Below are 25,645 nucleotides of genomic sequence, written 5' to 3'. Positions count from 1 at the left end.
ATAAATTTGGCACAGAAAGGGACCCTTTGGAACATTGCAAGCAAGTTTGAAGGACAGGAGTGTGACAGTTGGAAGAAGCAAAGAGGCTTGTGGGAAATAGAACAAAGGAGGGTTGTCTTTGCTCTCTGGACTCGGTGAGAGAGGGGAGAGGAGGATTTCCTTATCTTTCCCTTGTACCGGAGGATCAGAAAGCATTCCTGAATTCACCTGTACATCTATTGAAGGAGCAGAGTAACTATCATTTGCCATGTGAGAGGCGTTCAACCCTGAAACCTTATGGGGGTCACCCTGAAGACTTGTCCTGACCTGTGACTTCCCAAGAAAGACACTAGCAACCTGCTTTTAGATTAGACAAGTTTAGAGGAAAGGAGGAAGATCACAGAAGCCTCAGGCATTTGGCTTGGCTGAGCAGAGAAGACACAGACTGACTCTTAGGGACTCCTATTCCCTCCATCCTCACCTTCCCTGTTCCTGTTTAATAAACCACCCCTTCTGAGAAAATGCAATCAAAAATGGATTTTCTTTTGGAGAATTAAGAACAGAAATATGAACAGAAAGAGGGAATTGGGGAAAGACTGTCTAGTAAGCTTTGGTCACATCAAATCCAAACCTGAAAGTCATTCAATCTTCCCCAATAAGTACTGTGTCTAGTAGAGTCTTCTAGGGTCCCAGGCATTATGCAAAGCCCTGGGAAAAAGTCTATACCTCACTCATAATAGCCCCTTACCTGAATATTGGTCCTTGTCCATCCCTGTTCGCAACATCATCACAGAGATACCCCCTTGTGAATCCATTAGTGAGAGGGAGGGAGAGCTAAATAGGCTTTTACTCACCACTGTGAGTAAAAACCCACTCTTTAACCCACACTCTTGGTGTCTCTCTCCCTCATCATTACTACTAATACTCCTTTTTAGTCCTTCCTTCAACTATTCCAACCTACCATGGAACACGGCATTTTGTTTTAAACCTAGACATGAATATATTTGTGATAAAATCAAATCTGTAAAATGTGTTCCCCTGTCTGAATCAATTCTTGCTGGTAAACCAAATCATGGTTCTTTTAGTAATATTTTGGATACAAATGCTGATGTGACTCTTGCAGTTGGAAATGCCTCCAGTCATCTTGTTAGCTGGTCTACTATAACTAAATAAAATTTGTAATGTCCAGCTTTTGGCATTGTTATAGGCTTGGCAAATTGCACAGGCTGCACAGAGTTTAGAGGTGATGTTTGTTATGCCAGGGACTATCCATACTTACTTTGCTGAATCTACAATGCCTTGTATTCCAAAATGACCATTTTTAAAATTTTTTTTTTCAAAATGACCATTTTTATGAGTAGATTGCCAAATTTTTTAATAAAAAATTCTAGGAAGTATTGCGTTTCCTTCTCATGCCACCCATACACCATTAATTTGTTTAGGCTTAAAGTTCTGTTTCCATTTTTTAACCTCTTCTTCATTCTATGCCAGGGGTAAATCTGATTCATTAATGATTGTCAAATTTAAAATCAATTCACAGCCTTCGATAGCAGTGAGTTTTGCAGCTATATCTGCTCGGTAGTTTCTTCTCAAAACAAAGTCATTTCCACCTGTATGAGCAGAACAATGTACTACAGCCAGGGTTCCAGGTAGTTGGAGAGCTGAAAGAACCTCATTGATAAATTTTGAATTCACAATCATTTTGCCAGCTGATGTTAAGAAACCTCTTTGAAGCCAAAAGGGTACCCACAGCATCACATATTCCAAAGACATATTTTTAATCAGTATATATTGTTGCTTTTTTGTCTCTTGCTATTACCAGGCTTGTCTTAATGCTATTAATTCTGCACCTTGTGCACTTATATTTGATAGAAGTGAACCTGACCACAGAGTTGCAAATTCTGTGATTACAGCTACTCCAGTATAACGTATGCCATTTCTCATAAAGGAAGAACCATCTATAAACAAAATTAGATCTGCATTTTCTAAAAGAATGTCCTGGAGATTTTCACAAGGTTTTCCTTCCATAGACACTAATGATTCACAACTATGCAATAGTTCTCCTGTGATTGGTAAATCTGGAAGCAATGTAGCAGGATTGAGTGTTATGCAGCATTTTAAAGTGATGTTTTCATTGCCTAAATAATAAAGTTATTTCATATCTTGTAAGCCTTTGGTCTGAGAATGCTTGTGTTCTATGTCTTAGCAGTAATGTTTCAACTTCATGAAGACATATTATCGTTAATGGGCATCCCAACACTAAGTCTGCAGGTTTTGTTACTAGCAAAGCTGTTGCAGCTAAGCCTCTAAGATATGGTGGGGTTCCAGAAGCTATTGGGTCTAATTGAATCGAATAATATACAATTGGATATTGAATAGGTCCCAGGGCTTGTGTTAAGATGCCTGAGACTACTCCTCTTCTTTTATGTACATGAAAAATTAATGTTTTTTTGTAATCTGGGATGCCTAGAGAAGGCACAGATAAAATTGCCTGTTTTAATTTATTAAGCACTGTTAGGTATTCTACATCCAACATAAGTGGTTCAGTAACTGCATCCTTTGACACTGTTATAAAGTGTTTTATAATTTCCCCATAGCAAGGAATCCATTGCCTACAAAAACCTGTAGCTCCCAAAATTGCTCTTAATTGTCTTTTAGTGGATGGGGCACTTAATTTTTGGATATCTTTAATATGTTTGGGAGAAACAAAATGTGAGCCTTCTAATAAAATAAATCCTAAATACTCCACTTTGGATAGACACCACTGAACCTTTGATTTTGAGATTTTGTGTTCTCTCACATAATTCCAACAGGAGATCTTCTTGGCATGCTCCAGCATTTGGTGAGGCCAAGAGCAAATCATCCACAAAATGTATTTAACAGCTCTCCTTAAACTCAATATTTGCCAAGTCTCGAGTCAAAATTTCAGAAAATAAAGTTGGACTGTCTATGTAACCCTGAGACAGGTGACACCATGTATATTTAGAACCTTTCCATGTAAATGCAAATAAGTTTGGGGAATCTTCATGAATGGGTATTTAAAAAAGGCAGAACATAAATCTATTTCTGTGAAATATTTAGTGGTGCTAGGAATAGAGGAAATAATAGTTGATGGACTTAGGACAATAAGGTGGCTCTTGATGACGTGATTATTGATAACCCTTAAATCTTAGACAAATTGATATACGGGTTTTCCATTTTTGTCTAATTTTGGTTTTTTAATAGGCAAGATAGGTGTATTATATTCTGATTTGCAGGAGATTATTTTCGGTTTGATTAAAGAATTTATCACTGGGGTAATTCCTTCGACTTTTTTTGATAATTTATATTGCAGAATAGATGGAGGTGGACCTCCTTCTAATTTGAACCAGTGTGGAAAGGAAAACTTTGTCAAGTTATGAACTTTCTGCCACTGAGTTGGAACAAACAACAGTGGGAATATTAGAGAGAGAAGATATTGACAAGAATAACAGTTGGTGGGGGAAGAGGCAACTGGGAGTGGCAGTTGGTTTTGTGAGGGACACTTCCTTCCTGGCCCTGGAAGTGGAAGGAACTTTCTCCTGGTCTCTGGATAGAAGTGGCACTATTTTTTTTATTTTCCCAACTGTGTGCTCTCCCTGGATTCCTGTGATCATGTCATTGACAAAAGGAAGCAGTTTGAACTGTAAGGCCAGTCTTTAGGGTCGTCAACCTGAAGAGACAGGCCCAACCAGCTCTGAAGGTCAGAACTTTTCTTCCTCTCACTGTCTACTGCTAATACTTTTGAAATTAAGAAAGCTATCACATATATAACAGACAGGAATAACAGAAACCCTCCACCAGCCTGTGAGGCCTGGCCTCAGCTCAAAAGCTGAGGGAGACTCAAACCTCATCTAGGGAATCACTCTTCCCTCTTCCCCGATACCCTCCCAATCCAACTTGTTATTAAAAGTTATCTTTATTTGAATATCGCAGTCAGATAAGAGGACTAACATTTCAGGGGACATAGAGGGAGCTGAACCTCAGGACACCCAGTCAACTATAAACGGTCCTTATTGGACCCCTGCTGGGTGACCTTGGTATAGGGGGAGTCTTGTCCCTTGGGAAGGTCTGTGCTTACCTGCTCTGGGGCATCTTCAGCATCAATCCATAGAGAAGACATCACCTCAGGCTATCATATCATTGCTCGGGAAACCCAAAGATAAAAGACAGCCTCTCAGCAGGAGTATCTCCTTTTACCTCATCAACAGCCATATTCCCGCTCTCCCTTTAACTCCTCCATTCCCTGCTATAAAACCTTCTATATCCCCTGTTCTTCAATCCCACTCATTTTCCCAATAAATAGTACAGTTTTGGGCAGATTCAGCTAGGTTTTCCAACCTATTTTGCCAAGAATTTGGAAAAAAAGAAGGCAGTTGGAGGTGTCAGACAAGTTTCAGAGATTGGGCCTACATACTTTTCAAAAGCCTGTGTGACTGTGCAAAGCAGCCATTTTGAGAGCAGTGTTGAGTGCAACTAATATGCCTAGCAATACCAATATTGCCACCAAGAGATCAAACAAGCCTAATTGCTCTTAAATATCTGATTTAAGCAGGCCTACATAGGTAGAAGATGTAGCCCAGAGAGATTCAGATATACCTATTGGTATTTTAAAAGTTGGAGTTTTATCCACCTCCTGAATATCTGAAGAGTACTGGGAACAAATTTAGAGATTCTTCAGGTAGTTCTAATGTAATATCGCCATCTTGAGTACATATTATCATGGCTCTTAATTTACACAAAAGATCTCTCCCCAGTAAATTCATTGGGAAGTTGGGCAGTAGAAGGAACAAATGTTTCACTGATAAAGGCCTCACAGACACCATTTGTGGTAAAAGCTTTTTGATTTCCAAATACCCCTCAACATTAATAGAGCCAATATAATTACAATTAGGATCAGGTATACTCATTAGCACGGATCTCAATGCCCCCGTGTCTTCAAGATAATTATATAATGTATTCCCTACTTTCAGTGTTGCATGTGGTTTGTTGCTTTTTAGAGGAGATTGGACTGGTATGTGAGTGGTGTAATTATATCTGTGTCTGGAAAATCAAATGTTTCACTCTTTGATTCCAGAGTCCTTTCTCCCCTGTCAAACCTTCCTCACAATTTGGCTATTGCATGGACATTATAGATATATTATAATAAGTCATTTGCCTCATTTTGGTCATTACCTCTATCATCCCCATAATTTCCATAATTGTTATTTCTGAAGTTGTTTCTGTTGTTATTATTGTTTCTAAAATAGTTGCTGTTCCTATAGAAGTTGTTTCTGTTGTTATTATTGTTTCTAAAATAGTTGCTGTTCCTATAATAGTTATTCCTAAAGTTCCCACTATTATTTCTAAAATTACTGAATATTCTATTCCAGCATCTTCAATTTATCATTAGGCATCCCCTTTTTCCTCATAAGTAACATGTTGGTCCCTGGTTTATATATTCTTACACTAGATCCATAACTACCCCAAAACTTGTATCTCCCTTTTCAAGTTCATCACCTTTTCCCTCTGATATTTTTATTTCCTTTCTTAATGTATCCACTGAATCCCTTCCATTTCATGTCCATTATAAACATATACTGCCACTCTACTTAAGTCATCAAGGTCCATATTCATCCAGTTAGGACAACTGATTTTGAAATAGTCCTTGACTACATTGCTACAATTTTTTACAAACTGCCATCTCAATTGTCTAAAGGCTCTTTTTCTGATCAAATCTATGTCTTTATATCTTTCTCCAGTTCTATAAGTCTATCCATGAACTGAGAAGGATTTTCTCCTATCTCTTGCTTTAGCTTTTCAAATTTTGTCCAGGTACCAGGCCTATCAGAACAAGCTCTCACTGCATTAAGTACTGCCTCCCTAGCATGACACAATCTTGTGTAGTCCAAGGGGTCATTAAAGTTCCAATGAGGGTAAATTTCAGGCCAGTGAACTGTGCCCATTCCCATTCACACAGTTTGTAAGTCTGATAATTTTATCTTTTTCCCTTTTAGTTGGTAATTCATCTAGAAGATGTTCAAAATCAATCCAGGTTGGATTGAATTGTCTTCAAATTGTTTCTAACTTTTTCATAACTGCTGTGGGATCCTCCTCAAATGAAGGCGGTGCTCCACTTAAATACCTCCATATCCTAAGGGGTAAATGGTCTTTGGTGCCTAATAATTACCAACTCTCTCTTAGGATTAAAAGTTGCTACTTCTCTTAAAGGGAGTTGGCTAGAGTTTGTATCATCTTTCTTTTGGTTTTTGGTTTTAGCTGCCTTGGTGGGAGAGTTAGAAACAGTAGGAGAGGCAGGTCAGGTTAATTGATAGTTTTGTTTCATAATACTTTTATTCATTTGAGAGATATTATCTTCAAGTTGAGCAACATTAGAGATAGTTTCATTTTGTTGGACAATAGTTTCAGTCAACTGAGAGATATAATCCTCAACATATGCAATTCTAGTCGCCATTAATCTCTCAGTTGTTTTCTTTTCTTGGTAAGAATTAAACTAAATACTTGATACAGGTGGTACCCTTGAAACAATCTGGACAGCACAAATTCTCCCATAAATGGTGCTAACCAGAAACAATTAAAAACTGTCATATGTAAAATCTCAGTGAAGGTCCCCAGTAGTGGGGGTTGTTTGAGGTTAAGAGGTACCTCTTCCTTCACTAACTGTACCTTGATAGCTACTACCATGTTTATACTTCTATCCTTTTCCTAATATTGAAAAGAACATAAGATCAGCATATTAATCAGACTCCTACCTAGCTCACCAGATTGGTAGGAGTTTGAACAAAGGTCAGGAGAATAGTTTGATAAGATACAAAACCATTAGTTTATTTTGAGGAAAGTTCAGATAGGAGATAGAAAGGAGGAAAGTGAGTAATCTTATAAATATACCTAAAATCCCAATCCTTACTAAAAATTTCTTTAAAATCCTAAATATATTTACCTTTAAGGGCAGTTTCTTCTGCCAGGGCCAGGCCTGGCCTACTCTGCCTACACTGACTATCTAAGAATTTAATCACTATCTAACTGCCTACCTAAGCTAATCAATAAGCATTAATCACCTACCACCTCTTTATAGGTTGTTAAGACCTTAAATCCATTTTCTCTGTCCTCAACTGTCAGTCTCAAACTGCCAGTCTCAGAAACACAGAGATGGACTCCTCTCTAGAGAACCCAGAGACAAAAGCCCTAACTGTCAAACTGCTTTTTTACTTATCTCCTTCTTCATCTCCTAGGTAACAGAACCTTCAATTCCTTTTCACAGAGACTGTCAGTTAACTGACTCTTACTGAGAAATCTCTCTCTTAAATAAGAAACAGAGGGAGAGATTAAGAAAACTCCTGTAACACTAAGATCAAGGGTGAAGCAAGGATGCCCATTATCCCCACTGTTATTTGGGATTACACTAGAAATGCTAAATAAAAGCAATAAGACAAGAAAAAGGAACTGAAGAACTTAACATAGGCAATGAGAAAATAAAACTACTGCTCTTTATAGATGGTATGATGGTATTTTTAGAGAATCCCAGAGACTTAACTAAAAAACTAGTTTGAATAATAAGCAATATTGGCAAAATCACAATATAAAATCATAAATAATCAGCAGTCTTCTATATTTCCAACAAAGTCCAGCAAAAAAAAGTAGGAGAAATTCATTTAAAATAACTGCAGACAATATAAAATATTTGGAAGTCTTCCTGATAAGACAACCCTAGGGATGATATGAATATAATCACAAAAAACTATATTAACAAAAATTAAGACAGAGCTAAACAACTAGAAATAGTAATTGCTCATGGAAAGGCCAAACCAATATAATAAAAATTATAATTCCATCTAAATTTATGTTTTCAGTGCCATACCAATCAAACTATTGAGGGATGGTTTTATAAGGCTAGAAAAAATGAATAATAACTCATCTTGAAAAAGTTCAAGAATATCAAGAGAATCTAGGAAAAAAATGTGAAGGAAGCTTCCTAGTGAAAGTGATAGTCATCAAAACAATGTTACTGGCCAAGAAATGGAGTGGTGGCAACTCCACAGAATAGATTAGTGTACACTACACTATGTAAATGACCTATTATAGTAATCTAGTATTTGATAAACCCGAAGATCTAAGCTTTTGGGATAAGATCACACCATTTGACAAAAATTGCTGGGAAAACTGGAAAGGAGTTTGATAGAAATTAGGTGGTGCAATAGATAGAGGGCTGAGCCCAGAGTCAGGAAGACATCAATTCCAATACAGCCTCAGACACTACCTATGCAACCCTGGCCAAGTCATTTATTTGCCTTAGTTTCTTCATCTATTAAGTTGGAGAAGGAAATGACAAACCACTCTAGTATCCTGCCAAGAAAACCCCAAATGGAGTCATAAAAAATAAGACCTGACAAACAACTGAGCAACAATAGGCATAGAACAAAATCTCATGCTGAATACCAAGATATAGTCAAAATGGTAAATTATTTAGACAAAAAGGATGATATCATAAGTAAATTAAGGGAGCATGAAAAAGCGTACCTTTGAATCTATAGATAAGAGTTTATGAACAAATCAAAGAGAAGATCATGGGAGGTAGAATGAACAATTTTGATTATGTGTCATTAAAAAACTTTTGCATTAACAAAACTAATGCAACCAAAATTAGAAGAAAAATAGGAAACTTGGGAAGAAATTTTATAGGAGGTTTCTTTGATAAAGGCTTCATTTCTCAAATAGATAGGGAACTGAGCCAAATTCATAAAAATAAGAGTCAAGCCCCAATTAATAAATAGTCAAAGGCTATAAACAGTCAGTGAAAAAAATCAAAGCTTTTAATAGTAATATGAAAAAAACATAATATTTGAGAATGATGGTCTGTGTAGGTGAAAGATCCAGTTGATCTGATCACACTTATAGAAAACTCATTTGACAATAATATTTACTCTATTCAGATATTCAGATGAATTTTAGGTGAATTCATTTGTGTGGCTTACAAAGAATGTTATTATTATATCTTTAGCAGCATCTCATTCTCCACAGGAGGAAATAAGAGTTTTGAGAGTTTTTATATAAGAGTTCTGAGAGTTTCCATGCTTTTGGCATTCAAATATTATGATAGTTCTTTGTATTTATTTGATACTTTTTTCTAAAGTAACAGAAACAGAAGAGTTATATATTATATATGGGTTCTTAAGAAGGGCAGAAAGGTGTGTATAAAAAGATTTTATTTCATAATAGGATATTCAAATAGAATTTGTTTATTCACTATTTTCTAGTGTTTTTTATTTTAAAACATGTTTATGCCATTAACCTTTTCCCTTCCATTAATGTTACTTTGTTTCAATGGCAAGTTTACACACTTTGGTAAGCTCTGTTATTAGCTTTTGTACTTTTATATCCTAGTTTTATCAGCTTTTTAAATGTTGTTTTAACTATGCCACTATGATGATATTTTTAGGCAAACTACACTTTCATATCAAGTTTGACTAATATATGATTCCCATTACAAGTAATTTCTAATGAAAATATTTTAAAATGCTACTAAAAGATGGTTAATTGGCTTTCCCCATTGTTCTACTAAATAATTTAAAGGCTATCAAGACATTTTGATCACTTCAGGAATGCTGCATGTCTATCAAATGCATAGGAAAGATTTCCAGAAGACCAGATGACTGTATGTTTAGAAAGCTGACAACTGCATGAGATGTCAGAGCTCTAAGATATGATGGACTTATGAATTGGACAATTGGAGTGCATTACCGTCCCCTTTTACTATTTCCCCATGCTTCATTGTTCTCTCTTAAGGCCTATCAGTGTGTTAGTTTATCTCTTATGAAATGTTTAACCTGATTCCTCCCCATCCTTGGTGGATAGTTGACTCTTTTGGTTAGCTCCTTCCTTAGACTAGTATCCTAGGCCTTCCCAACCATCCTTATTATCATTTCCCTATTTCTCCTTTTAGATATCACTTTGCTTGTTCATTTAAATTTGGTACTAATTTTAGCATATTCCAGCAGCACATCTGACTTCTTGGTGCCTCTCTTGTTCAGTGATAAAATTCATCTTGACCAATGGGGGAATGTCAAATGCAGCAGCTGACCATTAGCTAACTCTGCAGCTGCAAACTATCTTGCTAGCTATCTTGTTCTTTTCTAGAGCCAAGAATTGTCCAAGGGCAAGTACCACTCTCTGCCTTTCCACCTTTGGCCACCCCTTACAATCTCTTTCTTTAAGGACCACATAATAGCTTCTCCAGACTGTTCCTTCCAAGAAACCATATACCCTGTTCTCCTCTGCTCTTTGTGGGCACCCTAGTATATAGGTGCTATGAGGGACCCTAGATTATAATCTTGCCTCAGTTAAAGACCCTTTACTATTACAGCTTTGGTAGTTTTGCTTTATTCAGATTGACAGGAAGAAAGTAACTAAAATGTCTATATCTTTGGCCTGCTAGTAGGCCTATACCCAAGGACATCCGTGACAAAAAGAAAAGCTCCAAAAATACTAAAATATTTATGATGGTACTATTTGTAGTAGCAAAGAATTAGAAACAAAAGAGATGCCATTCAATTGGTTACTGTCTAAAAATACTATGATAGATTAATGTAATTGAATATTACTATGTTATTAGAATGTCAAATATAATGAATATGTATAGGGGTCTGTCCAGTGGCCCCTCTGAGGATCCAAGTTCTCTCTGCCCAGATATGACGTCACAGTTGGAATAAGGAAATGAGGCACACAGTGCATTCAACCCACTTATGCAGGCATCACACACAATGCTCTGCCATAATACCAGGGTTCATTTATTATATAGGTTTTTTGGTACATGCTTCTTTGACACACAATCAATCTTCTACATATGTGACATTATACAATTTGATTGGATATTATAAAATCACCTAAACAACATTCTTGTGATATTATTACAACAAAGAATTCTGTGATCATTTACTACGTTTCTACAACACTCTGTGATAGATATGATTAATGTGAATAAATGTAAAAAAAAAGAAATTCATAGGTTAGTGCCCCTTGACCTGCTGAGAGGATCATTGTGCTTTTGGTCAGCTTTCACTATCAATCATAATTGCTCAGGAGATGAACAACAAAACATATTCATATGTAGGTGTGAGGACTTAAAGCAGACCAGTTTTGGGATTTTCCTCAATTTACAAGTTCTATTTTTCTTGTGTTACTTTGAAGTGCCTAGCAATGCTGCTTGGCTTCTGTTTCAACAAATTCATTGGAGTGTGGTAATTGTAGGAAAGGATTCATTATAGTACTTAAGCTTTTGGTCAGTGTTTATTGTAGGATAATTTCTCCTGTATTGGGGAGAGAATAATAATCATAACAAGTCCATTAGTGGAGAAAATTTGGGGAGAGAAGTCACAGAGGAGGATAAGAAGGGGGCCCTCATTCTGGGGTCTGCTTTGCAGACCTCCTTTCCTCAGACCATGGCATTGTCAGCTGGTCAGGGTATGATGGCCTCCAGCATCTCCTCCCTTTTTGTTTTTTAAAGTAAACAATTTCATCTCAATTTGGACTTGACATATGGTAGATCCTAGGCGTCAGATGAAAACTGGAAAGCAAACAAGAATGAGAAATACTTAGACAAGAGCAAATCCACAGGCAATAAGAGTGTGAATGAGACTGTTGTGGGATATATAGGAAGAAACACTGTCATAAAATGAATTTGCAATAGATGAGGCCAAATAAAGGGAAGTACTGGAATGACTAATATCCATAATTTGTTTATGCAGTGTTTTCAGGTCAATAGAGAATTCTGAGTGGTTCCAAATTCCACAGATGTGTTGTTGTATGTTCTCCCAAGGAATATCTGATTGATTATAAGGAAGGGGAGAAACACAAATCCATTTGTACTCAGCATGGCACTTTGATTTAAATCTCACTTTTATATTCTGTAACTGATTGCCAATATAAATGATGGTTTCTTTTAAGACATTTAAATGAGCCTCTGACCCCTTATCTATATGTTCTTGGGTTAAGAGGGCAAGTGAAATAGTCTTAGAAAGATTGTCTACATGTTGTGCAGTGTGGACTGTTTGAACAAGAGCAGTAGTAGATATAGCCAAGGATGCAATTACTGAAATAAGAGCAGTTATACCCAGAATTAGGGCTGCAATAAAACGTTTAGTAGACTTAGATTGTTAGAAATTAGTTGTAAGGCATAAATACCTGTATCATTATATCAATCAGTTGTCAAATTCACAGGGAGCATAATAAATGGTGGTTGTTTAACAATGAATATAGTGGTTGCAGAAATAGATGGATCAATAGTAGTAGTAGTAGTCTCTCGGTAACCGAGGATGACAATTGTCTTTGTGCGCTTTCATCTATGGTGTATAGATGAGTGTGCAGAAAGACACTTGTGCGTGAAGGAGATTTAAGTGGAAGAATTGATGCACAGAGACAGTCCCACTTTCTCGGCGTTGGAAGCCTGGGTCCAGTGGCACGAAAAATTGTTACACCTGGAGCCTTCCTCAGCTGCATTGGATGGCCAGGTTGTCTTTTGTGCTCCAACATGCCCTAAGCACTCCACAGTGCTTTGCTGCATCACCCTCTCAGCCGTTGAACCTTCTTGTTGGTTTCTTCCGCCTGTTCCGCCAAAGCAGTCTTCACATGCTGGGTGAGCAAAGCCCTAGTTCACCAGGGGTCTACAACCCGCTGGCTACCCTCACAAGGTTTGGCCGGCATGTCGAAGCCGCTGCCGCATGCTAGCAGCTACTGGGAGCCACAAGTGAGAGCTGGGGGTCAGGTGGGGGTCAGAGGCTGGAGAGCTGCCCTAGGAGGGCACGACAAGCCCTCCATACCAGAGATACTACCCCTCCCTGAGCACCCCATACACCCCAGATGGATCACTACAGTTTGTCAAAATATATCCTGAACAAGAAATCTTAAAAGTTGTGGGAGATTCGCACTGTAAGGGAAAGAAACTGCTGTTTGTTTGAATAATCAAAGCATGGGGAGATCTAACACATGTATGGACATATCTGAGGTCTTTTTTGTTGTTGGGACACAACACAACAGCAGGATGAAGTGAGGTAATCAATCTCCATAAAGAGAAATGAGTGATGGAAGATTGGAGGTTTTCAAAAAAGACCAAAAGGGGTGAGAACCACCCAGGACCATACCAGAAGGATATTGGCTCTTCAGAGAGAAAAATCTGATTAACTTTGGTCCAATTAACCTTGGTGAATTCAGAGATAAGATAATGAAATGTGGGGTATGATGGCCTCCAGCAAATATGAGGTCACATGAGAAGGCAAATATGAACTTTTGCAATTAAATAAGTACTAATTACCCCGAGGGTGGGGGAAGATATAATAAATATAAAAATGTAAAGAAAGAGAATTACAAAGACAAATAAATCAACACGGATTCTTTAAACTTGACTCTAAAGAAAAGAGATTTTTAGAAAATCTTTGCAGAGGTGTGGGACTATGAGTGCAAAATACTACATATAATCTTATTCCTTTTTCATTATAATGGTATTTTTGCTAATGGAACAATATTGGGTATTGCTATGGAGAGCAGAGTTGTTCTCTGAGTACTTTCTTCTCTCTACTAGATTGGGCAAAGCTAAATGTTAAATATAAATATAAATAAATTCCAGGCTTTGCCTATCTTTTCCCTATGGGTAGTATAGGTTGTCAGACTTTTATCAGTCACTGCTTTTTCTTCTCTAATCCTTCTCTTTGGAGATTTAATAAACCATGTGGAGTTCTAACACTTAACCTCACTCCTTAGCCAAAAAGCAATATGATGGACTTCAGGAGGTGGTCCATGTCCCCTCTGCTATTTTATGAAGTTTAGATCTGAGGAAAAATTAGCAAGATAATCCAAGGATTTCAGTGCCTCTAGTTAATATAATACTTAATATTCAGAGCTTTGACTGTCTCCCTAATTTAAATTTGTTTAACATCTGCAACTAACCACTAGCTTCTCTCTATTTGACATAAGATCAGGATACAGAAAGCATTTAGATAACAAAAGTAAATAGACAGGCATAAAGAGAAATTGGAGAAAGAGTACAAACCATTTTTGGAACTTGACTTTGAAAAAGTGAGTACAACTCATCACTTCAGCCTTAGCGCTCTGTTCTGAGATTCCTAAAGGTACAGGATGATATCTCACCTAAATCTCTCGCCCTTTCCTTCTGCAGCATCACCATCCTGTAAATTTCTTCTTTTGGTCTCCTCTGTTGGTTTTATCTGTGGCACCAATGCTTTCCAGTTCAGCTTATTAAGTCTTGGGCAAGACTAGGGAATCTTATCTACCTATATCTCAGTCTGCTCTCTCACAGGCTATGTATGTCCCTTTTAAAATCCTCAGGCAGTACCCAACCCTTCTTTGGGCTAAAATATTGCAATAATCCAAATAACCCTTAGGCCTATGAAGGAATATTTGTTCTGAACTAAAAATATCAGAATTCTAGTGAATTCTGAAACCCTTGCTACATTGTAATAGATTGGTGGGTGCCCTTCTATTCTTTATTCTGAGGGGTGGTACTAGAAGAGGGATGTGGAATGATGCTGTGATCGGGCCAGCCTTCCACAGGGGACAGGGGTCATGGAGGTGGGACAGCATCAACAGATAATGATGGGTAGACAGTTAAAAGTTTCAGCTTGCAACTAGGTGTCACAAGGAACTGCTTCGCTTGGCTTAGGGTTGCCTTTATTTTTATATCCCCAGTGGTTACATATCTCCTTGGCACAGTTTCATTTTTCAACATATATGTTCCTTACAAATAATTGGATAAGCCATACATTAACTTTTAACAAAAACCAGCGAATACGCTGATAGGGTCTTTTTAAAATTACTGAGGGTACACTGAAGGCAAATATAACTCTATCTTGAGGAGATAAACCCAGGTCAAAATCTGAGAGCTTTGAGCAACATTAGTGGCTTGTCCAATACCTACAAGGTTGGAGGGGGTATCCTTAGTGGGCCAAGCCCAGGGCCAGTCTTTCTCTGCTATGCAGCTAATGTCTGCCCCTGTGTCTAGTAGCCCTTCAATATTTTTGCCATTAACTTTAATAGTTTTCATAGGTTGTGAATTCTTTTATTTCCTGACCCCAAAATGCCCAGTTGGTGGATCCAAATCCCCCCTGTCCTCGGGATGTTTTAAGGACAGGGTTTGATATTTGCACATAGGGAAGAATGATTAGTTGGACAATTCTTTGTCCTTTCACTAAACTTACCTCTGGGTGGAGGCTGTATCATTACTTGAATCTCACCTACAAGGTCTGAATCTGTAATTCCTGGAATCACTAGTATTCCCTAAAGAGAGAGAGAGAACTCCTTCCCATAAATAAGGCCCATTGTCCCTTCGGGTAAGGGGCCTCTCACTACCATAGGAATAAGCACAGGAGGAGAATCAAGGGTTAATATGAGATGAGTGGTGGCATGGAGATCCAGTCCTGCACTACCGAGGCTTGCTCAAAATAAGAAGCTGATTGTTGAGGGGAGGGGGGGAGAATGGATTTTTCTGGCTGAATCCTACAGCTGCCTCTCTGTTTGGAGGGGCTAGAGGCAGCCCCCTCCTCTAGTTTCCCTGCGGCTTGTTTTGGGAAGTCCTGCTAGGGAGAGGGTGACCATCATGATGAAATTCTGATTTACAGTCATGGAATCAATGGCATCCTTTGAAGCACCATGTACATAGACTTCTGGGAAGGTCAGTTGCCTATTGTGAGGCTTTGGCACCACCTTCTGGGCATTCTTTGCTAAAGTGCCCAATTTTTCCACATTTAAAGCATTCTTTCCCTGATTTGGGGTTTTTAATCATTTGAGTGTATGTTTTGCTCTGTAGGACAGCACCTATAGCCACTCCCTGGACTTAAGATGGGGTAAAATCCTCACAAACTTTTACAAAGTCACTAATGTTTCCTGTTCTCTTTACAATTTGAAGCATGCCTTGGCAGATGATATTAGCATTTTCATAAGCTAATTGGCGGATCACTAAGTCCGCTAAATCATCTTGTAAAATTGTCCTTTTTACCTGCTGAATTAATCTGACAATAAAGACTGCATATTTTTCCTCTGAGTCTTGCTTAATACTTGCTAGTCCAGAGGCCAGTCCTTTAGAGACTGAGATTTTTTTCCAGGTTTCCAAAGCACAAGTGGTAACCTGATAGAGTTTTCTTAGGTAATTTGATCTGGTCAGCATAGTTTATCCATTCCTCCTCCCCTAACAGCATCTCTTTTGTGATCCTGTTCCCCTTTTTCTTCTTGCTGGCTGCCTCTTCCTTTGCTATCTCATCAAATTCAGCTTTCCGGGAGAGATAATTCCCTCCTGATAGATGGGCTTTCACTACCTGAGTCCAGTCCCGTAGAGTCATCCACTTTCCTGCTAGAGTTTCTACCCATGTTAAGGTGAATAGGGAAATGGGACCATGCTGTTTTAATTTCCTTGAGTATTTTGTAAGGGAGAGGCTCCCATCTGGGCTCCTCCTCATCTGATTCTTCCCCTGTATATGCACTATGGGGAGGCAGAAGGGGAAGCACCATCCTTTTGGGCATTCTCTACTGTTCCCTGAAAACCCCCACTATGGGGAGGGGGCAGGATAGCTGCACTTCTTTCCACCTAGTCTTTCTTCCTTTGGATGAAAGGGAATGCTTTAGAGGCGGTGGGGCTGTCGGGGTGGTCTGATCTGAATAGAAAAGTCCCAGTCAGTGTTATAGTGTTTGACCGCCTGATCTCATTGGGGGGAGCAAGTTCCCCCTCACTATCTTCCTCTTCTCCCTCCTCCCTTTCTGGGTTTTGGCTTGACACTGCAATTTTAAAGACTGGTCTTGGATTTCTGCCCAGACAGTAAGGGTGTTTTCTCTGTGGCATTCAGGCTAGAAAAAGTCTGACAAGATGAATAGCTTCGTGGGTGGAGTCTAAAGCATCTCTGAAGAGAGACCATAAGGAAAAAGTCTCAGCAGGCACCTGCTCTGGTTCTTCATCAGTCAAAATCAGTCCAATTCTTTACCAAGTTTGTAAATCAAATGTCTCTTTGTCTGGGAACCACGAACTACAAATTTGAATAAAGTCTAAGAACTTAGCTAGCCATGCTTTGCTTATCTTCACGCCCCTTTTTAAAAGGATGTGCTTAATTATTCCAGTAAATAGCTTTCTTTCTTTTGATTCATTATGGCCCATGATCATTTTTCAGCTTCTCAAAAAAGTTCTGAATTCCCCATTCCCCCCTAAACTGTGGCTTCTCACAATGGGTCTGTAGTACCCTCAGACAGGAACCTGAACCAACTGAATTTGGGGAGAGCTCTCTTGTTCCAAGGGGCCTTTTTTATGTTTCAGGGTACGAGGCTTACCTAGTCAGAAATTCCTCAGTCCAGATGCTGTTCAGGTGCCAGTATTTTGAGAACTGAGCCTGTGGTCTCCCAAAGGAGTCCTTCTGTCTAGATGGAGCAGTCAGCCAAATAATGAAGAGGTAAGAGACAGCTGAGTGCTCAGACCTGTGCTTAGGCATCACGCAGCTGTTCTGCCATTGCATGGGGTTCGTTTATTATACAGCTTCAGTGAGTACACGCTTTTCTGGCACACAATCATTTTTCAACATACATGATCTTCTACAGATAATTGGATGTGTCACACATTAACAAATCACTTAATAAACATTCTGTGATCATTTATAATGTTGCCTCAATAGAAATATTCATGATGGAGATGAATGACATGGATAGGGTAATCTGGAGGTTAGTTCCTCCTGACCTGTGGAATGACCAGTTAGGAGAATCATTTTTGCTTTTGACAAGCTTTCACAATCAATCACAATTACTTAGGAGATCGGTAACAAAACATTTTGTAGCTAGGTACAGGGTTAGAGGGTATTTTAAGACAGACAGAAATCAGGAATTTTCTCAATTTCCAAGTTATACTTTTCTTGTGTTTCATTAAGGCACCTTGACAATGTTACCTAGTTATCATAAACATAATGAACCAGTGAAGTGTGTCAGTAGCTTGTGTTTCAGAGGAGTGATTGATTGTGGGGCTTGTATGTTTGGCTAACAGTGGGTGTGAGGCATCTAAAAGTACCTCTGCTAAAAGAGAAAAGGGAGGGGTAATGAGTCATGATCCCTAGGTTTTAACTCTGTGAATGCAGTCTTTCTAGGGCAATAGTCTGGGGGGACCAAAGAGGGGCATATGTGTGTTAACCCTGTAGGTATTTGCTCTTATATTATTTCTCCTGTACTGGGAAGAGAACAATTCCATTAGTAAGGGAAGTTAGAGGGAGAAATCACACAGAGGGGGTTCTGCTCCACAGCCTTCATTTTCCCAAACTGTGACTCTGTCAGACAGCTGAGGTATGATGGCTTTCCACACATCTCCCCCCATGATCCTAGTAGGAGACCAGTCACCCCAAAAGGATCATGGAAACATAACTAACTTATAAATTTCAATAATTTGTGGATAAAAGGAAAATAAAAGAGAAAAAGAACAAAACCAATGATTACTAGGTTGATAAAAAACCGATTTTGGGGCAGTCTCCTTTGGTATAAGAGTATACATTCAAAACAAATACATTCAACCCCTTCAAAGTTCAAATTTGCTATATCTCAAAAGATCCTCTGGTGCGACGTGTAGTCTCTGCAAGCATTTTCATGGAGCCTTTTCCAAAAAGTTTACTTTCTGGATTAAGGGAGGTAGCAAGTTTCTTATCCTAAAATTGCGCTCAAAAGAATTTAAACTTTGCATTATAGAATAATAATACAGCCCCCCTCCCAGGAGATGGTAACATATACAGGGATCACTCAGGGATATATAGCTGAGTTATGAGGTATATGAATCAATTGGCAAAAGAAATAAAAAACTTCAAAAAATCCAAATAAAAGAGAAAAAATAACTTGTGGATGAAATATAAAATACCAAAGCCTTCTGTCTAAAAAATATAAGTAAAGGAAAAATATACCTATAACAGTTCCTTGAATCAAGGCCCAATTAAAATGATTTAAGAAATTATACACTTAACCAATCAGTAGCTAGTACTACCGAAAGTTCACCACACTATGAAAGACAGAAAAGAGACTAGATTATGGGAGCCAGAAAGGCAGCCAAAGTGAGGTGTGCTTGATAGAACTCAGGGAAGTCCTGCTTCTGGCATATGTCAAATAGCCACAACCTTGAACCCCAAACAAGTTCAAATTCTCTTGTCGTGGCTCAAAACTTCAGCAATTCCACTGGGATTGTGTAACAATTAAAAGAGTGGTTGGTATAAACTATAACTGCAGAAATATGGTTTCAATATATTGTCTTGAGTTAAATCAAATATAAGGTGGTCACCAGGGGAAAATTCCCAAATATGAAATATACCCAAGTCGGCTGGGTTTTTATGGAGATTTTAATTAATACAAATTAAGGAATTAATGAAAGGGGGGGAGAGAGTAAGAGGAAATAATGAGAAAAGGGGTAGGCCAGCCTTGGTCCAACCCTAAGAGAGATCAGTCAGTCTTTAATCCACTTACCACAAGATTTGTCCCAAGCAAGATTCTAGTGTTCAGAGAGACCCAGCTACTCCAACTAGTCCAAGCTCCAGTTCAGCTTTGGCAAACTGAATCTTCAGCTAGCCACCCCAGTTCTCTCAGAGTTCCTTTTAAAGAGAATTTTCTCCTATGTCACCTCCCCTAAGTTCTCACATCTACCAATCACAGTAGACATTTTCCAAAGGACTGACCATTCTTACTTCACATCTGAGTAGACTAAACTTTTGAGTAGACTAAACCTGAGTAGACTAAAACCTCACACCTCTTACTAAACTTGTTTGAACCTTTAGTGATTAATTTGACCTTCATAGGTACTTAGCACCTTCCTTAAAATAGACTTAGCTTAAGACTTTTGCTTCACTATTAGTATGAGTTAAGTACTTTTTCATTGTTCAGTAAAGAGTTTACAACTTTATCTTTCCCTAAAGTATGCTTAAGTATGGGTGGAGTAGAGTTCTCACATTCCTGACTAAGTCCCTTCATTGTTTAAAATGGGGAAAGATCTTAACCAAATCTTATGAAGTAGGGTCTGAGAATTTTTAAGATTCACAATTGGTTGGTCTCTTTGACTTTGTGCTCTATTGGCACTGTGCAGTGACTCTTTTGTATTCCCTTCTTCTGGAATCAGACAGAATCATTAAGCAAAGTCCCATAATTTTTTAAATAATCAATGGTTTTATTTCTTTAGTCTAAAGTTTTTGGGGTATGCATTGATATTAGGGCAAATGTATTTTTAACTTATATTACTACAAAATATAAAAAAGTTAAAGAAAATCTCAATACTGGTGACATGTACTTCAAATACAAAATGGGGAAAAATAAAACTCAAATACTATATTGCACTTGCAAAGAAAAGCAATAATAAAAATGTTTTTTTAGTCAACAATGTAGCTTACAATCAGTGACAAACTTTGTCAGACAGGAGAGGTAGAATACAAAGGTTCCCCACCAAACATGAGATCTGGTTCCTTTTTAACTTGGCCATGAACCACTATGTGAGTGCAAATGATTTTCACAAAATAACAGATTTCTAATCCGTAGATATCAGTAGATAATGCACATTTAAAGAAAGTATCAAAATCCCCAAAATTCACAATAGCCAAGTTAATGACAATAGCAAACAAACCCACTATCATAGGATTCCCATGAGTTGCTATATATAGCCACTTGCTGTATGACATTAAAAAAAGAAACCTCTGGGTTAATGTATATTTGTCACAATTTTTACAGGTGTAGTAAATCTTTCAACCTTGGTAAAGATGTTTTTAACAAAGTCTATTACTGTCATTATTTAAAAATTTGGCAGAAGAGTCTAGAAAAAACACAAAACCTCTGTACTGTTGATGAAAGCTTATTTGGGGTCTAGAACATCACCAAGAAATCTAGATTGTTCTGGTGGAAGTAGATTAAACTGAAGAGTTAAAATATTATGCATGCAGAATCTCTTTTTGGCTTCTTGCTTTGTGTAAAAAAAAATTTTGGCAGGAACTTCTATTTTCTTCTCTACCGTTTAATTCAACATTCTTTATTATATATATGTATGTATACATATATACATACATATATATAAACCATCCATTCAGAAACCACTAGTTATCTAAAAATCATTCTGAAGACCCCTTAAAATTAATTTAAGCTCTTCTTCTTCCTCCTCCCCTAGCGGCCACTGCCACGGTGCAGGGAGCCACGGGCCTGGGCCTGGCCATGCCTCAGCCCCCCAGGCCAGGCCTCCCAGGCCCCAATGCAGCTACAGGCCCAGAGCTCTGGGGTGACCCCAAATGGGCCCGGGAGGCCTCCAAGCTAGAGCAGCAGCAGTGCCAGGAGCAGAAGGGGCGGCGGCAGGATGCACAACAGCGGCAGCAGCTGCAGCACCTCGAGTCCTTTTATGAAAAACCTCCTCCTGGACTTATTAAGGAAGATGAGACTAAGCCAGAAGACTGTATCCCAGATGTATCAGGCAATGAACATGCCAGAGAATTTCTGGCTCATGCTCCAACTAAAGGTCTCTGGATGCCCCTGGGGAAAGAAGTCAAGGTTATGCAATGCTGGCGCTGTAAATGGTATGGACATAGAACAGGTGACAAAAATGCCCATTCTTTATCAAAGGCAATCAGAAATTAGAACAATTCAGAGTAGCACACGAAGATCCCATATATGACATCATAAGAGAGAATAAGCAGCATGAAAAGGATGTGAGGATACAACAGTCAAAGAAGCTACTAGAAGATTCTACCTCAGATGAAGATGGCACTAGTTCCAGCTCCTCAGAATGTAAGGAGAAGCATAAGAGAAAGAAGAAGAAAGAGAAACATAAGGAGAAGAAAAAGAGAAAGAGAAAGAAAAAAAAGCACAAATTAAATCAAATGAGAGTTCAGACTCTGACTAAAAAGTCATTTCCTTTGAATCCACCTTGTCACTCCAGAATCATAGCTGAATGTCAGAGGTAAAGAAGAAGTAGCCACAAAAGGGCCTCAGTTGACAGAGAAAAAGGAACCAAAAAACTTGCATAGTTAGCATCCCCCCATGGCATTTTGCCCTCACTGCCACCAGTGATGAATTCACTGTGATGTTGAGTTTCTTATATGACACATTGCTGGATTCTCATCCTCCTCCTCCCTGTGTACTGTAGTTTGTGATTAGTTTTGAAAAAAAAATCAAGCATAAGATACAAAAACATTTTAGGTGTTTCCAAGAGAGATTCCCCTAGAAGATCAGAGGGTTAATGGGGTAGTAGGATGACTTGAGAAGTTGAGATCTTCAGCAGTTACAAGTGCGTTCTATTGAGTGATGAATAATAAAACTCCATTATTTCTGACTTAAAAGTGAATATCCTTGCTGTATACTTGCAAAATCTAGTGGTGGAACAAATGGAAAAGGAGGCAGCTATATGAAATATCTTATCTCCATTGTAATTATTTTGTTGTAGAATCTGGCACTCCACAAAGTAACTGATCCACTAAGAACAACAACAAAAGAAAACCCAATAAAAATGTGAACTCAAGCAAAAAAATAAAATAAAACAAACAATAAATTAAAATTAATTTAAATACATAGCTCATTAAATTCTCTAAAGGTTGTATACAAGTTGTAACCAGTTTTGATGAAGTTCATCCATCATCACATATCTATGTGATAAATGCAGCATCATAATGCAGCACATAAATGCAGGAGTTATAGTTTTGCTACTGAAAAGGGTGTTTATGGGCTTTTACAATGATGTTCTTCAGTACAGTCATAGGGGAAAGGGACAAATCAAAATCACGTAACAGAATATATTGATTAGATTAATATATGAACTTAAAAGAAATTAACCCTTAAAGCGATCCATAAAATTAAAAGAAACATTGACAGAGTACAGGCAATGAATTCAAAAATCCTTTTCTCCAATTCGTTCAATATTATGGAGGGGAATAAACTCAAAATAGTTAGCAAGCAATAAACTTCCAGATCTCTTTTAAAGTTCTCTCCCCTCCTAGTATTTATCATCCATTTGCATTTCTTTTGTCACCCCTCTCATACATGCACTGGGAAGAATCTGTATTGTGCATGTTGAGAGTATTTAAGATTTTCAAAACTTTGCCAAAATATTCCAGTTTGGTCTGTAATTTAAGCAGCATAGCTTTCTGCATATTCTTGAGAAGTAAACAAAATGGGAACTATGCAATGTATATACAAGCTGCCAGTAAAAAAAAAAATCAAACAGAGCCAATATGCACCTATTAGCTCTATAAACTGCAGAGTTTCAAGCATGCTTTGCAACAGCATTTGTCCTTCAAAAAAATAAATAAATAAACCCGGAATGGAAAGTAATTAGCTAGGAGGTTTGGAAAAGTGTTGTTCTTTCACCACCTCCCTAGGGGCAAAACTTCGAGGGAAAACAATATCGTATTTGCCTATAAAGGACTGGCTTTTTTAAAACCCTGATGTTTTGAGTCAGGAGAGTGAAGGAAAAAGTAGGCTTATTTCCCCAAACCACTTCAAATCTACTGATTTTTGGCTGTGCCCTCCCTGTGAAAAAACCATTAGTGGCCACTGTCTCAACCAGAAGCCTAGAGTCAGCTTTAAAAAGATCTGCTTGAAAACTAGAAGGGGGTGGAGATGAATAGCTCAGGTTTCACTCCTCCCTGTTGAAAAATGGCTAGCACAGGCTTTAAAACCCACAAGGGGTGGGGAAAGGGATTGGGGGTAGAAGGATTTTTAAACATCACCCTCTGCATAGAGACTCAACCCAGAGATAGTAGTGGGTGGTGGCAGTGGAGCAGCTCTTTGACTTCCCAGCACACCTTAGTGGTTGGGAGACTGAGTGCAGGCAGCAGCAGCTTTTAGACAGTGGGGGAGAAGTGAAGGTGTGAACCACAGTAGCTTGGGAACAGCAGCAGTAGCAGCAGCAGCAAAACTTATCTACTGTCTATTCTCTTCTCAAAGCCTTAAAAAAATTTTTTTAAGAATTCTATCCCTTTGTGGTAAGCCATAATGTAAAGATTAAAATTAATATATAGTATATTTTATATTTTATAAAGTATATATTTTATATTATTTTTATTTTATATTTTATAAAGTTTTATTAATAACAACTTGAAATAAAAAGCTAGAGTAAAACCTGCCTAACTGGACCATGGTCACAAGAGAAGAGAGCAAGGGTGTGGCTTATCCTGAACCATATGCAAATGTGACCATGCAACTTGGTGGAGAGATTAAAGGGAATTTGGGGAAATACTAAAAGACTTCTGGGGGATGAAGTTCAAGGGTTCAATATTTTCTAACTAATACAAAATGAAAAGTGGTGGCACAGTGTAAGTTTGGTTTTTAGATTGCCTCTTGTGAACAAAGAAGTCAAATTAAATTGATGGAATGTAGGCCAAACAACTAAATGAATTAAATTGTTTGGTACCAATTAAACAATATAAGAAGAAATCATACAATGTTTGTGTAGAGGCAAACTTGACACCTTAGGCACTGCTTATAACTAAGTGATGACTTTATAATAGACTCCTTGAAACTATTCTGGAATAACTTTCTGCTTTTATTCTTTTTCTCCTAGATATGACAAAGGAATCAGTGAATAAGGAGAGACTAAAAACTAGGAGGGGAATGAACACTGTTGAAGGAAAAGACACCCATTGGAAAAATCTGGTAACAGGGCCAAGAACTTCAGTAGAGGGATTGGCATGGGTAAGAAGGACTATCTCTTCCTATGCAATTACAATAATTGAGAGATTGGAGGATGAAAGAAGGGGTTGAAATGATTTGAAGTGTAGGGAGAAGGAAATTGCAGAGAGCCTCATTTTTTTTTGAGATTCCATACAGCAAAATTGTTCATAAAGCTGATTATTTGAAGGTGAATTATTTTCTCACTGACTTCTATATTCAAATAACTGGGTTAAATTGTGTTAAAAAACAAATATTGGGTCAAATATGCAAAAAATATACATATTATAATACCTTGAAGGCAGTGTGTCTTTTCTAAATGTTATTTTTTTTCTGATTTGTGGTCTAGGCCAAAAATGCTAACCACCTTTCATAAACGATAGAAATTTTTCCAGTGATTAAAGAATTCCATATACAAAATTTATATCTCCCTTCCTTTTACTATGTGCTCTTTAATATGAACTTTAATAATTATACTCTTCAAAGTTGATTTGTACAGTTTGGCTTTACAAATAGGTGGCTCCATCCATCTGTACCATGATTGTTTCCCTGCTTTGCATTATTGGATGATTTAAGATGAATGTGTCCTACTTTTATTTCTTTAATTTTGAAATTTCATAAAATAAATTCATTCAAAACAAAAAATCTAATGTCCTCATAAAGTTATCAATTTAATAACTAATAAGATGTAGGTAGGATTAACAATAGAAAATATTTTTCCTGCCCATTTATTACTAAAGTAGCATTAGTATACTAACAACAAATCAAAAAAAAAAATTATAATATAATGCAAAATAATTCAACAGAAGTTACCAAAATGCCATTATCCAATAAATTGAGTGAATGACCACTTTTCTTCGCTAACTCAAGAACAGGTCTTCTGTCCCTAGCATATTTTGAGGCCTTAATTGAGTAACTAAGTTAAAGGACTCAGAATAAGAGCAAGCCTGCAGTTTTGTTTCTTTAAACCTGCAGAGCCTTTCAGCTTACTAACAGGGGAGCCACCAGCAACATA

General features: G+C 37.8%; 1 protein-coding gene and 1 pseudogene across 2 annotated transcripts in view; both read left to right on the top strand.

Moving 5' to 3' along the window:
• MEIKIN (meiotic kinetochore factor) overlaps positions 1-25,645 on the top strand; it is a 175,096-nt gene that overhangs the window by 93,221 nt on the left and 56,230 nt on the right. For both annotated transcript variants that reach the window (XM_007473413.3, XM_007473414.3), the window contains exon 11: positions 24,524-24,654. In XM_007473413.3, the coding sequence (XP_007473475.1) occupies positions 24,524-24,654 (131 nt within the window). The remainder of the gene's footprint in view (positions 1-24,523; positions 24,655-25,645) is intronic.
• LOC100018047 (retinitis pigmentosa 9 protein homolog) lies at positions 21,095-22,522 on the top strand (annotated as a pseudogene).

Source organism: Monodelphis domestica, chromosome 1 (assembly GCF_027887165.1).
Source record: "Monodelphis domestica isolate mMonDom1 chromosome 1, mMonDom1.pri, whole genome shotgun sequence".
In the NCBI taxonomy this organism is placed as follows: domain Eukaryota; kingdom Metazoa; phylum Chordata; class Mammalia; order Didelphimorphia; family Didelphidae; genus Monodelphis; species Monodelphis domestica.
Note: the sequence above shows the minus strand (reverse complement) of the source record. Positions and strands in the feature narration are given on the sequence as shown.